Source organism: Paralichthys olivaceus, chromosome 13, assembly GCF_024713975.1.
Source record: "Paralichthys olivaceus isolate ysfri-2021 chromosome 13, ASM2471397v2, whole genome shotgun sequence".
Lineage (NCBI taxonomy): Eukaryota > Metazoa > Chordata > Actinopteri > Pleuronectiformes > Paralichthyidae > Paralichthys > Paralichthys olivaceus.
The window spans coordinates 4,726,762-4,741,141 of NC_091105.1; the positions used below are offsets into that span (position 1 = coordinate 4,726,762).

General features: G+C 43.9%; 1 protein-coding gene across 1 annotated transcript; it reads left to right on the forward strand.

Annotated features, from left to right (window-relative positions):
* Positions 1 to 1,814: 1,814 nt before the first annotated feature.
* Positions 1,815 to 14,380, forward strand: LOC109633522 (uncharacterized). Its single transcript, XM_020093462.2, has 9 exons — positions 1,815 to 1,917; positions 2,116 to 2,173; positions 5,493 to 5,843; positions 6,875 to 7,141; positions 8,801 to 9,088; positions 9,412 to 9,525; positions 9,715 to 9,776; positions 9,924 to 11,846; positions 12,215 to 14,380. The coding sequence occupies exons 2-9, from the start codon at positions 2,134 to 2,136 to the stop codon at positions 12,242 to 12,244; spliced, it is 3,075 nt and encodes a 1,024-aa protein (XP_019949021.2). The 5' UTR covers positions 1,815 to 1,917; positions 2,116 to 2,133; the 3' UTR covers positions 12,245 to 14,380.

A 14,380-nucleotide genomic window follows, 5' to 3' on the forward strand; every position in this document is an offset into this window, starting at 1 on the left:
CTCATCGCTTTTGTAAACAAAGATAAAAATGCAATGGTTTTCTCTTGAAGGGAAACCAGTGACAATGCTGGAACTCAGCCGTATGAAACAGACTTTGTGCTGCAGGCATCTTATCCAGCACAAACACTATTTGTCTTTGGTTTGGGAAAATAAAGAGGAGGCTGTACATGAATTGTTATTGTTTTATTATTTTTCAATAGTTGTCTCCTCGCATATGCAACTCGGCGACACCTCGGAGCACGTGAAGGGGAATGCCAATGGTTTTATGTTCCCCCCCCCCCCCGGGGAGAGTTCACTTAAAAATTGAAGCAAAAACCCTCAGAATTCTATGCCTTCTTCATTAACAGTGAATTGGCTGCTGATGGATTGAAGTCCTACTGAAATTAAAGGTCATATTCATCCCAACCACATATAAATTAGAATTTAATCATCAGCTATCGGCAGGAACGTGGAGGAAAAACCCTCCCGTCAAACAATGTCGTGCAATACGATCGAGAGCTTGGGAACGGTGATTAAATGGACCTGGAGATCGAATGGTTCAGTCAGATACCGTCTCTCTTGCACCAGACCATAGAAACATAATGACATCACTTAGCTTTGGGCTCAGCTCTGCAGATCGTCACTTCAGGAAATGCATCCTGGGGCACAGATATAACAAGTGATTTAAAACTGATTATAAATCCATTTGTATTTGCAGAGGGGATATGAATAATCATGGGAGTAACAGCTGTGGCTCCCACTGTGTTCTGTGTCTACACAGAAGTGCTGTTTACTGGAGTTTACCAGTGGGTGGCACTAATACATCAGCAGAAACAACCAGCACTTCTCCCTCCTTTGATTCTTTCTCTCCCGATATATCAACATATGCTCCTGGTTCCATATGCAGAATAATCAGTGTCTGGTTTTGCTTCACACGAATCCATATCACTGCAGTGAATAAATTAAGCAAATAACTGAATACATTAAGATATGATAATATAATCTACATAATTGCATCAATCCCTCCATCGGATCATAGCTTCCATGTAACAGCATGTAAGGGGTGCTGATCAAAATGACCCTGAATCATGAAAGGGCAGCGATCACTAGTTTGATAAAATAAAATAATTCCTGTTCTCTGAAAAATGATATGACGTCTGTCTGCATAATTAGTATCAGCGTCTCATCAATATGAATTTCATTAATCTGAAGCCTTCAGAGATAAGGAGTTTAAACCATGTACATTATGTGTATATGTAAGTGTTGATTAGCATTTCTTGAAGTTCTGTTTGTGCACTTACGTAGTCTTTATACTTTGAGGAAACTTAAACCCAATTTAAAGTAGTAGCGTCGCATACTGTATAATACAACTACATGTGTAGAGCACAAACCTCAATCAAGGCCCAACAGTCTCCGAATATGCCTGATTCCCCCCCCCACCCCCACCAAGATCCATAAATTATTCCAAGAATTATGCTGAAAATGTGACAACACCATGTTAAAGAAAGTGATAACAAAAGATTAAGATAAATCCTGGATCTGCCCTTTGTACGAATCCATGGCACAAATGTAATAGATTCCCTCTTGGCCCACGTCCCATCCAAGTTTCATGGAAATCAGGAGAGTAGTTTTTGCACAATCCTGCTGAGTGGCCGACCGATCGATAGGAGCACAAATACGACCCCGGTGGAGGAGGTGATCATAATCACATTTCACGCAACAGTAAATATTTCCCTCTTTGGTGGAGACCAACTACAGTTGATGGAAGCTCCTCCCACTGCTGCTGCTCAACAGAGAAATGTCTGCGGCCCCTTTAAGAGAACAGGTGTGTCCTCCACAGGTAAGAGTGCGGAAGCAGGAAGTGGCCTCATTGCTCAGTAAACATGATCCAATATGGAACTTAAAGCATGAACATGAGGGCAAAGGGAAAATACTCAGGTGAGTTTTTAACATTTCACTGCTCTTATCAGGGGAACACGTTTGTTTTTAGTCTCTCTGTGTGTGTGTGTGTGTGTGTGTGTGTGTGTGTGTGTCAGCACAGTAACATTAAGTCTTGTGTTTAAAACCTCTGTTCAGATTTATCAGACTTCAGAGCAGAAGTAATTTTGTGTATTAAAGAGTTGAATCTCTGTGCAGAGCGGCCTGACTGACGACATGAGACAACCTCTGCTCCTTATCACTCTGTCACTGGCAGGTAAAACAATTTGCTCTCCCTATCTCCTCCTCTTCCTCCTCCTCCTCTTCTTCGCACGGTTCAAACAGCCCTCACAGTCTCACTGGAGTTTGCACTGTGCAGGGGAAATAAACTGAAGCTGAGGTATTCCAGCCACGTCTCTAAAAACAATTGCATTTCAAGCTTGGCGCTCCTCTTTAACTTGCTCTTAAACCTGTGTGTCTGCATTCCCCCAGCCGTCCCCCCAGTCATTCCCTCAGCCTGTGCACCGGCTGCTGAGTGACGTGACGTCCTCTCGGCCTCCCACGTCTGAACCCTCAGCCTGACTCACTGTGACTTAGTGCCATTTGGTATTTTGTTGACAGGGATGGGCGATGCTGCAGTTTTCAAATTCGACTGACAGACTGCGTGATTGTTGTTTCATGCACCAACAAAAGGTTTCCTGCCAACACAGAAACTTGGCAGTTGTTCATGAAAATATAACTAGTTATTATTGATTACAGGTGAACACGTATCACATTGTTGAACCCAACGAATACGATTCAACACTTTTTATTAACAACAATCCCATGAAAAGATCGACTTTATTCTGAATAAGACATTACTCTGATTACGTTCCTGTCTGAATTTTAAAACTGCAACCTGAAATAGTGAAATGTTTCGATGCTGCAGTGTTTTTACGCTTTTGAGTGTTTTCTTTCTAATTCTGCAAAAGCTTAAATACCTCATTATTTTTCCAATTTATTTACACTTGAACCGAGGACAGGGAGTTGAAACTTCTCAATGTAGAAAGCTCCAATTGGATGTTTTAATGCAATTAAGACATGTGGACAGGTCAGGATGCTGTTTACAGGGCAGTGTCTTATTGTCTTTGTCAGGTTAGAATGTTGGTGTCCATGGAAACTTGTTTAATGAATTGAATGTTAATTGTCAGTGTAGTCAAAGCCTGATTTTGATTATTCCTCCAATAAAAACACCAGTGAGCCTCTTATCTATTTAATCGTGCCCCTCTCTGCCGTTGTATTACACCTAACGTGTATTAATGCACAGCTGAAAATGTGATCTTGTTATATTTGCTTGAAACTAAAGAGCCCAGTTGTTTTAGGACATTACATTAAATCACATTTAAAAAATGAAATCTTTCATTTGTGAGCAGTCTTTAGAGATTTATGACTTAAGCAGGAAAAACATTGTCTTGGGCCTGAGTGCCACAAACGTTGTAGGGAAGCGTTGACAGGCTAATGCTTCTCCGGCTCTGGTCTTTTGGTGGCATTTATGGTATTTGCAGACAATAACGATATTATAGAATAATGCCGACCCTACTCTTTTACTGTGCTGTGTTTATATTGGAAGCTCCTGTATAATGGGAGCCAGCAGCATTTACAGCACCACTGTGGCCCCAATTCTCCCACCCGGCATATTTTGATCCTGTTTATCAGAGTGTCGGATCCATGAAAAAATGAAAAGCAGCAAAGATCTACTTTTTCTATTTGTGCTGCTGCAGCAAGACGTGCAAAGAAAATAAGAACCAGGAATGTAAATGACATTTTAATTTGTTCATTATCTAAGGGTTGTTGTTCATGCATGAAAGATAATAATTAAAGTAATAATCAGCAACATTTTCATACAATTAAATATTAATTTTGTGCCTGTCTGCTGGCAATTGATATTACACAAAAGTGATTCCACCTACACTGTTTTTGGGGAAGCTGTTTTTCTGCTCTAAACGCCTGTGTGTGTTTTTTTATCTTTTGGTGGATGTGTCTCTGACAAAGATCCTTCGGTGCACAAGAAGTGATTTATTTTACATTTTTGTAGAAACAGCTGTTAGCTTAGAAGAAATGAATTATTAGAATGAGCACTAATACCCATTAGACCCACCCACACAAACCTGAAGTTCACAAAGTAAAAAAAAAAAAACTTTTCCGTCTGCCAGTTAATCCACAGTTTAATAACAGTTTGTCGCTGCTGTTCAGTTTTATATTAATTATGTAGTTGTATATTACCCATTACGTTCCAGTTCTCAGTCCCTGTTCATATTTGAGTTTCCATTGAAACTGTGCTGCGTCAGTCATGGGTGTTGCTCACCTCTGACTCACGACTCTTTATCTTTGTGTCTCGGCCGAAAACGAAACAAGGTCACTGATATTTTGAGTGCTGCAACATTTTTCTTGTCTTGAACGCCTCAGCGTGGGAACCTGAACACAATCCATGTCTCTGTTGGCTCCTCTCGCTGTGCTCCTCCGAGAAAACCATGTAAAGTCAGTCCAGCACGACTGTTCAGGACCATATGGATTGATTTCAGATGCCAGAAAGGGCCTGAAAATTAAGCCTGAGTCTTAAATACCAACACAAACAAGAGAGGGGGACCAGCAGCCAACACTTAAATGCCCGCGTGTGTTAAATCATTAAGTCTTTGCAGTGTTATTTTTAAATCACCCATGTACTGCTGATTCTTGGGAGCAGCAAATGTGATTTTGACACGGCTAACGTTAAGTCAAGCTAACCAAAACAAAAGAGATGTTTAGCTTGGGATCGCTAACAGTCTGAAAAATCTACGGGGAAGATAAGGGTGTGTGTCTGACTGATGGGTTTTCACCCCCTGAGCCTGGTCTGTGTTTTCAATTTGTGCAGTAAAAGTAAAGAAAGTAGACTTTAATTAATATGAAACATATTAATAGCTTGAACTACTTTATATGCAGTTTGGTAGTTTAGTCCATTGTTTTCCTTTCTAAGGGTCAAATTGTCTAAAAGTTGAATTGGATGCGTAAGAAAACGATTTCTCCCAAAATTTCATTTTTAGGATTATATAAGATTTCTTTTGGTGAAATATTGAACAAAATTACCTTTTAATGTCTCAAATGATTATTAACTGAACCTGTCTGAGAGACGACAAGTAGACTCTGCTTCTGTAAAAGGGGTCAAAAGACAAAAGTGTTGGAGCTGCCTGTTCGACTGTTTAAAGACTTTAAAGATGTTAAAGACGGACGACATGACAGCTTCCCAAAACTGAGGCCAAAGCTCCTTGATCGCCCCCTGGTGACTGGCTGCAGTACAGGTCAAATACCCTCCTCCATGTTAGTCAAGAGGACATTGACCTAACTCAAATGTCAAATTCTTTTTACTCAAAGATGTTTTTTCAAAAAAAGATTTTGCTCAGAGCTTTTAATTTGTTATTTGACGCTTTAAAAACAGGGCGAAAGGTCACGACGGTATTTTATATTTGTTAAGTATATTATTGTTCATCCGCTTCTGAGTCGAAGTATAAAGTACCATAGAATGCAATTTGTGCTTTTGCGGAAAAAAATCTCCCCTGATTCTTTTTCTTTTCTTTTTCTAGTCCTCCTCTCTGCTGATGTTCTGGCTCAGGACCCGGTGCAGATCCAGTTCGAGACAGACCCGGTGCTGGTTCAGACCGGCACTGAGATAGTGTTCACTTTGCTGACGGTGCCTCAGGTCCTGTCCATCACATGGGAGTACCAAGGAGGTCTGGCTCTGGGTCTGTGGGCCGGAGGAGCTGCTGTGGTTAATCCGGTGGCCCAGTTCCAGGGCAGGGTCACCATCACTGCCACCCAGCTGAGGATCGGAGGAGCCCAGCTCCGAGATGCGGGGAACTACACGGTGATCGTGATCCCTTCTGCTACCACAGGCCTGGATCAGAACTCCAGATCCATACAGCTGAGGGTATTTGGTGAGGGATTTAAAAAAAAAAGAAGAAAGTGTGAGATCTCCTAAGAGAGAAAAGGAGGACGAGGGGAGGCGGAGTGTGCAGGAGAGGGAGGTTTTGAGGGAAGCAATAATGTTCGGGAGGAGCAGATGGGAGGAAAGAGAAGAGAAGGAGGATTTGGGGAGTAAGAGAATTAGTCTGGGAGGTGTAATGAAATAAGTGACCCGTAGTACACCAGGTAATATGATGAAAAAGAGGGAGGGGATGTAGCTCGTGGATCAGAGCCTCATGCTAATCCAAACTCATTTGACATGCAGCGCTCATGCTCTTAGATGCTTGATATTGTCGAACCATAAATGTAGCGTCACATTTACATCCAGTACACAGGGTGTTTGCATTCATTTATATTCAGCGCTGTAATGGAGCCTGAACAGCCGAGTGTCTGTCTTTATTTTCAGTCATCCACCCACACTGGAAGGATGCTGCACGCTCCCTCTCACCCCTGTTGGCACCAGCAAAGCAGGGGCCCCTCACAAACAGCTGGCTCATGCCATGGAACAGCCGAGTCCTTGAGCACAGCTCCCTGCCTCCCACTTACTCATCGCAAACTTACGGCAGCTAAAAATCCCTGAAATATAAAAACGCTCCTGCTGAGTCACAGCCAAGTGGAGAGTCTGCATAGGAGCAAGAGCTATTAGAGCTGTTTAGCAGTTGCTCGAGTGTGTTTGTTTGCAGCGGCTCTCTTCGTCACAGCCTCCGTCCTTACGCCCCCTCCTCTCCCTCTCCAATTATTTAACTCAGGCCACCAAGAGGCTTCTCTCCACTACTCCCACCGTCTGCCCCTTTACTCACCATCTGTGCTTCTGCATGGATCTTGTCCCCTCTTCGCTCCCATTTGCTTTGATTACAACAAATTATCCTCGACAGAAACATAACGCTGCCCTCCATTGTTGTGTCACTCAAACTTCTGAAGTGTGACCTCTCCTGCGCTCACGTTCCACACCGACAGTGATAACACCTTTTTTACGGGTAATTCTGCTTTTGTCCCCCCACAGACGCAGTGGCCGGGGTGAGTCTGTTCGTTCCCTCGGTGGCGGTGGAGGGGAAAAATGTGTCCCTGAGGTGTACGTGGACCGCCGGGACTGATGTCACAGTGCAGTGGGGCAAAGGAGGCGCAGCCATCACTGGCGACTCCAGGATCACTATCACAGACGGCTCTCTGGTCATCAACCCGGCCAGACGGGGAGATGCCGGGGAGTACACGTGTACCGTCAGCAACCCTGTCAGCGCCCAAACTGCCAAGCAGAGCCTCACTGTCTACTGTGAGTTTACACTGATCAAGATAAATGGCAGCTAATCTGCTGGAGCCACTCTCTGCTTATCCATGCTGCAGTGCACCGACTGTGCTGCTGTACACTCGGATTTCTCCTTAAACTCATTTTGCCGCGTCTGTCTTGATCTCATCATTAATTCCAGCAGTAATATTCCATCCTACAAAGACAACCCTTAATATCCCTGTTCTCGATCCAACATCTAACACATCAGATGGTGATCGCAGATCAAATCCACTGCGTATTCGTGCCAAAACATTTGCACCTAAGCCAGCGTAAGTTAAGTCACTGCTACCTGTGTCAGTGGTATTTAATCACAGATGGAATCTGAGGAATCATTTCACAGAGGCTGTTTCATTCCAGCTTTCTGAAAAAAAGTCATAAAGCTAAAGATTATTTTCATTATTGATTCATATCTGGATACTTCCAGTCCATGAATTATCAGGCAGCAGTAAAAATGCCCCACAAACCTCCCCCGAAGCTAAATTGCATGTTTAGTCTGATCAATGGTCCAACACCCACAGACATTTAATTTGAAATGATACTAATAAGGAAACACACTCTTTACATCCCAGAAGCTGGAACAAGCAATATTTTAAAAAGGTTTTTGCTTGATAAATAATTTATTCTAACAATTAGTTAAATGGAAAATAACTAAATACTAAATAGAATTTTTTTATTGGCAGATACAGCTTGACATTTTTAGAGATACACTTACTTGGTCTTTTCATTATTTTAATATGGAGCTGGAGATAGCTGCTAATGAGCTTAGCCTATCATAAAGCATCTGTAAAGCTGAGAAATGAATTTCATATTTCATATTTCTTTATTCCTTCTAAAAATGTAAAATGTAAAAATAAATAAACGTAAAATAAAGTTGTGGTTTTCTCCGGGATAATTTTTAAGGTTGCCAGGCAACCAGTGCAGACTCAACGTACTGTAGCCTTCGAATTAGCATTTATTCAGAATATTAGACTATACTTTTTTTAGTTAGTAAATGGTTGCATTTTTTCTTTACTATATAAAGCTTAAAACAGACGTAATGTTTTAAACTTAAGAGTTGTATTTAAGGAAACCTTAGGCAAGTCTTACTGAGCAACAGCGCCCTCTGCAGCCACACACACACAGTGATTCATTCTGTTGGGCTCCGTGTCCGAGCGATTAGTTTTCATTTCGAGAAACCTGCGTGACCCCACTCACTGAACTGAAACACGACCGAACAATAATTATTACCCATGATCCCCATCAACTGCGGCTTTAACAAATCCACCAAACTCTGTTAAGAATTCTTCATATTTTAAAAGTTTCCTGCTGAACATTGGAGATAAACTCTGTTTTTTTTTAATGACTTCAGTTCCACACGTCTCACAGGAGATCGTACCCACTCACCAAAGTTACACAGAACAAGAAGAGACGTTCAGGGTGAGGAGTGAGAATGAAAGAAGCAGCATTCTACATATTCTAAATCACTGAACCATCAAACTCATTTTGAAGCTGCTATTTCAGGGTAAAAAAAGTAGCTTTAATTCTGCTCTAACACAAACTTACTTACAGTTTTACCTCGATTTGCTGTTTTCGCTGCTTTTTTCTGCACATTTTTTTCGTTTCTGATGCTAACGACGACGTCCTCTGTGATCCTTGCTGAACCAGATGGCCCTGACACCCCAGTGCTGACCAAGGACGCCCCTAAAGAGTGTGTCGGGGGAGGGGACGTGTTGGTGGGACAGACAGTGCGTCTCACCTGTACGTCAGACTCACTGCCCCCTGCCGTCTTCTCGTGGCAACGTGACGGACAGAGCATCGCATCGGGCCAACCGGACAGCGGGTTACTCAGTGTTCAGACTTTCTCAACCAATGAGAGCGGCTTCTACGTCTGCACGGCCAGAAACGCCATCACCACCGGCACCTCTGAGAAGGGGACAGAATTGGCAGTCGTAGGTGAGTTATGGTGGACGCTGACCTCTCTGTGACTGATAATGATGGTGGTTGGTTTGGACTGCGTCCCTGTATCTGTCCTCGCGACAGGAGAGGGACAGGAAGTGTCCTGGGAGATTGATCTGCTGGGAATCTGGTCAAAGTCATCCAGTGACTTTTACAAACACACTTTCTCCTCTCTTTTTATTTTCACTTCTTCCGCCAACCGTCTCTCAGCTGTGCTTCATCGACCTTTCTTTAGAGTCTTTTTTTATTTCTGCTCTTGTCTCAGCTCCAGACTCATTATCTTTATTAATTCTCTCCCTTTGACATTCTTTCTATTTCAGAAACATGTCTAGATGGAGGGGAAGTGGCGGGAATTGTGATTGGATGTTTTCTGCTGCTACTGATCATCGTGCTCCTCATCGTGCTCATCGTTTGTCTCACGCAGAGGAAGAGGGGTAAGTGTGTTAGTGCGATCGTGGATGGCTTGTTTGTCCATTTTTCATTTCATTGTATAATATGTTGAGTGAAACACTTTGTAAAAGGCTTGTTTAAAGATTTCTACGTCCTGTAATAGCTGTAATAGATCTGTATAATGGCTCAAGTAGGGTTTATTTTGCACTGAAATATTATGTTGCTGTCTACAGATCAGTTGAGACAAAGGGATACGGTGTTTGTGCAGGAGAACAACTCAAATCCCAGGCCGATGGTGAGCCACTATAACAGTTTACATATTTTTCATATATTGATTTTGTGTGATGTGATGGTGCTGAATGTTTTTTCACAAATTAATTCCTTTATTCCATCTTTCTGTCTCTTTTCACTCTTCCCTCATTTTTCATTGTCTCTCATTAAGCCTCCAGAACCACAACCTAACGGTGCAAGGGAATTGGGGCAAGGTCCCCCCCTCCATTACACTAACACGCTCACACGCCACCCTGGACGCTCGTACACAGCCCTGCGGGAAACCCGTGGCAACCTACAGACAGTGCCGCTGAACAGCCTGCGTAACTCTGACACACACCGACACAATGGTCATACCCACACAAATGGACTGCTTCACAATGCCATTCAGAACACCAATTCATACCCACACAATGGCATTGACAACCCAGCTTTCACGCACATTGATGCTCAGAATGCAAACACGCTCCCAAACACACAGCAACAAAACTCTAATATTCTCATACAGGCGGGCACTTCCCAGGGGGGCAACCAGCCGCCGGCTGTTCAGGTCAGCCTCAACACGCTGCCACAAACCGCCCAGCACAACAACAGCGCACAAATGCCCACAATTCACGTCAATCTTAACTCGTACCCCAACAACGGCCAACGGCCACCGCAAGACGCCTCATTTCCTATTTCCAACACTGCTTATAATAACACTTCACAAACACAACAAAACCTGTCACATACAGGGCAATCAAATCCCAGAATGCAAAGCGGGCAATCTTATCCTGGTGACCCCCGACTGAATGGTCACATAGACGATTCAGGTCATCAAGCTCACAGAGGACTCATACCGACCGGGTACACACATTTTAACAATGATAATATTTCCCGGCAAAATGCCAACACCCAGACGTACGAACAGGAAGCACCACGTCGTGGTCGATCTGATAGAAACCCAGAAAGACACGATGACACTCCCAGCTCCTCTCACCGACAGATGCCATGGGATCGCCAGCGAGGGACGCCATCATATCCCAGCAGTAGTCTTCAAAGAAGACAGTTACCCTCTGATTACACCTCTGACAGCACAGACTACACCAGCCAACCTCCCAGACGAGAGGCGAGAACACAAAACAGATCTCGTCCTCAACCTCAGAGCCACAGCACTTTGCGGAGCAGAGGTCCAACCAGTCAAGAGCCTCCAGCCGAGGACAGACGGACGCGGAGCCGTTCAGCTGATCTTCAAAACGTTAACAGTGTAGCAGAGTTTGTAGCCGTACGTCTCCCACAGAGAAGCCCCCGCACACAAAGGGGGAGCAATCAGCGAGAAACCAAAGGTTCGCTTGGTAGCCAGATGGCCCCCAGGCAGGAAGTCACACACAGCAGTAGCCCCCAGGCACTGCCTTACATGAGCCAGCAGGCCTCTGTAGGACACTCTGCCATGTCACAGGGACACACAACACAGCCGGGACTGACTGCACCACAGAGTGCAGATACAAGAGCTTTGGCTGATCCTAATCACCTTCCCCAGGCGCACATGTCCCAGCAACAGAGAGCAGCGCCGATCCAAAACTCACCACAAGGCCTGGGCATGCAGCCTGTCACACATGGTGCCAATCACCCTCGCCAAGGAGGCACCGCTCCAGTCCCACACCCTACTGCCCAGCCTCATCCCAGCAACCTAACCCAGGCTGCACTCACAGCCCACACTGCGAGGGCTCAGACGTTTCAAAATCGGAAACAACAGACCCAGGCCGCCCTGCTTCACCCTGGACCACAGACTCGAGCTCCTGCTGCTGGGGCTCATCAAGCACCGCCGCCTCCTCCTGTGATGCCCCTCGAACAGTTCCGTACACTCCCCAAAGAGCGCACTCGGCACAAATCCCCCATCAGAGGTCCTCAGCCCCCCAGACCTCCTGTCAACATACCAGTGACTCAACGGCATGTGGAAGCAGAAAAGCGGCTGGACGTGCAGCGCCACGCTGCCGCCAACCACCATCACCGGCCTGGAAACGGCCACGTGCATGTTAGTGCAAACAGGCATGCCCATCCTCATGCCCATACCCGGGGCCACGGGCACCATGCCCACCCCACCAGCCCACGACAGGTGAGTGAGAGTTTGAGTCTGCAGCCAACAGACGCCATATGTTTATTGAAATCAGATTTCTCTCTCAGATTCATGAAAGTCATATCGGGCCCTTCCTCCTGTGTTTTAGGTCGTCTCTTACCTGCACCACCTCCTCAACAGTCTGTACTTTTGTCAGCAGTATGCATTGCTTTGAGGATGATAGGCGGCACCTTTAACTGGATGTTGCAGCTTTATGACTGACAGTCTTCTCTCTGCCACAGAAATGCACTTAGTCTCAAACGTTTGCGACACAGTGGCAGTTTTTAAAAGTAACTTTCGTTGTCAGAGGTTTTGCTTCTTCTGCATGACATGTTGCCAATGACGGGCTTGTTGTTGTGTTTTTCCAGCAACAGGCTCATAGAGGGAGACCCAGATGATGACAAATGTCGGCAGACTGCACTCGACAACGCTTCCACAGCCGGTGACACAAACAGCTGACAGACAAGATCCAATATACCACCAAGCAAGAGAGACTCAAAAAAAGCTGTCATGGTCTGGTATCTCAGCACTGAAGCCGTTTTCTTTCTAAAAGAAATGAATCTGTCTCCAATGGGGATGATGATACGTAACCTTTTTTTTATTCCTTAAAAAGAAATGACGAGAGGCCTGATCTGCCTTTTAAATAGTTTGACTAAATTAAATAAATTAAATGATTCTGAAGGACTTTCATTTAAAATATTCCCCGATAAACTACCCCAGTACGTGTGTGTGTTGACACACGCGTGTTGTACTGTGTTCATATCTGAATCTCTGGTCAGGCATCAAACTTTGGCAACAGCCTGCTCGGAGAAGACAGGTCCAGTGATCCATAGCTCCTGACCGAGCTCACATCCACTCATCCATTCATCATCCAAACTAAACATCGCCTCAACGAAATGCACTTGAGGTGCTGTTTCTGTCAGACAGGGGTATCGAACAGTGGCAGTAAACGAGAATGGGACTTTGCACAAACCCTGGGAACAGCCACAGTTCTATGAAAAATAGAAATTAGCCAGCGGTGTGGTCCTCATCTACACAGAACTATTTATTTATGCGCCTTCTGTTTACAGATGCCTCGTACTTCACTTCTCAATTAAGAGGATTCGCCCCAGTGGCTCTCGGAAGTAATGCTCAGCTGACTATGAAGGGGATCCCACGAATGGATGGAGCTTATTAATTAAATGCTTTTATGTGACTTAAATGACTTGGAAAATAATCACACCCTGTGCATGAATGAGGGGAACACAAAGACCTGGGCTGCCATGCTTTCCGCTGAAAAAACACAGTCTTGCAATGCACTGTCTGCACTGGGTCAGGAGCGGCACATCAACGTGATGGGATGTCATTATTACTAAGTATTTACTGATTTATCATGTTTGATATTTTAAACTCAGGGTTGTGCGTGTGGACATTTGTTATTAAGGCCACACTAATGGATTACAATGCTTTTATGTGTCAGTAAGTGCCACCAAATTACTTTCCAAGGATCAGGCTGAGCATATTCAGTGTTTTTAAGTAACAAGACTATAACCAATCGAGTCACGTCTGTGTATATATATGTGGTTTGTTTCGTCCAAAAATAAATAAAGGCACATTAATCAGCCCCAATGTTTTACTGGGTGATGCTGAGGAAATTACAAGTACTAGTGCTTGCCCTTTAGCTGCCAGTTTGGAATGGGCTGTTGATGCTGCGGAGCTACTCCAGACGTATTCCTTATCCTTAGTGAGTCCTCCTCAAACAGTTCTACAATATACTGTCAGTTTTTTATTGTGTGTGTGCTGGATGTTCTGTGCACAGCTTTTTATAAACGGTCTATAGTGCAGAGTGAAGTTAGAAAACTTTGTGTCCATCCTACCTGGTTTATCTGAAGATTTTAAAGTATTTTATTATTGTTACACTTTTATTGATATTGAACGGATCACGTGTCAGAAATCAGCAGTGCACTTTCTCTGGTAATTTACAATACACATGCAAAGTCTGAAGCCGATGTTTGTGGTGTTAGAAATGTTCATCCCCTGGTGAAGATAACTACGGGTACTGCTTAATGCCGGGTGGGTTACATTTGTTATGTGTGTATGGTTGTTCCAGGAAATTATTATTTAGCCTTTCTTGAAAACACAACTATATGTTTGTTGCAGGTGTCCAAGACTTTGGCAGCAACAACTTGGGGCTTAGAGCCTGCAAGTCGAATTTATTAAGAGACAATCCATAGAAAAACACTTCTCATATCTTAGCCTTAACCTTTAATATCAAAATACAAACTGTGAACTTGAAGGAACACAGAACACATCTGGTCGCTCCAGCCAAACATCTGGAGCATGAGATTTACTGCACTGCCTTGGAAATTTGTGCCGTTTTTTTGTAAAATTATTGCTTGTGATTAATTGAGGTTGATGTTGAGTTCCAATGTGAGACACTACAAGGGAAATATTTATGTTTGCTTCTCAGGGAAGATATTTGTACATTGTTTGGGCTTCGTGAAATGCTCCTTGATCTTATTTGATCAACATTAATAAAGAATTACTGTTGAACC

Excerpts from the sequence above, each read along its gene's own strand:
- LOC109633522 (XM_020093462.2), top strand. The coding sequence starts at position 2,134 with ATGAGACAACCTCTGCTCCTTATCACTCTGTCACTGGCAG. Across the intron at positions 9,777-9,923 it reads ACTCAAATCCCAGGCCGATG|CCTCCAGAACCACAACCTAA; the intron begins GTGAGCCACTAT and ends TCTCTCATTAAG. Across the intron at positions 11,847-12,214 it reads ACCCCACCAGCCCACGACAG|CAACAGGCTCATAGAGGGAG; the intron begins GTGAGTGAGAGT and ends GTGTTTTTCCAG.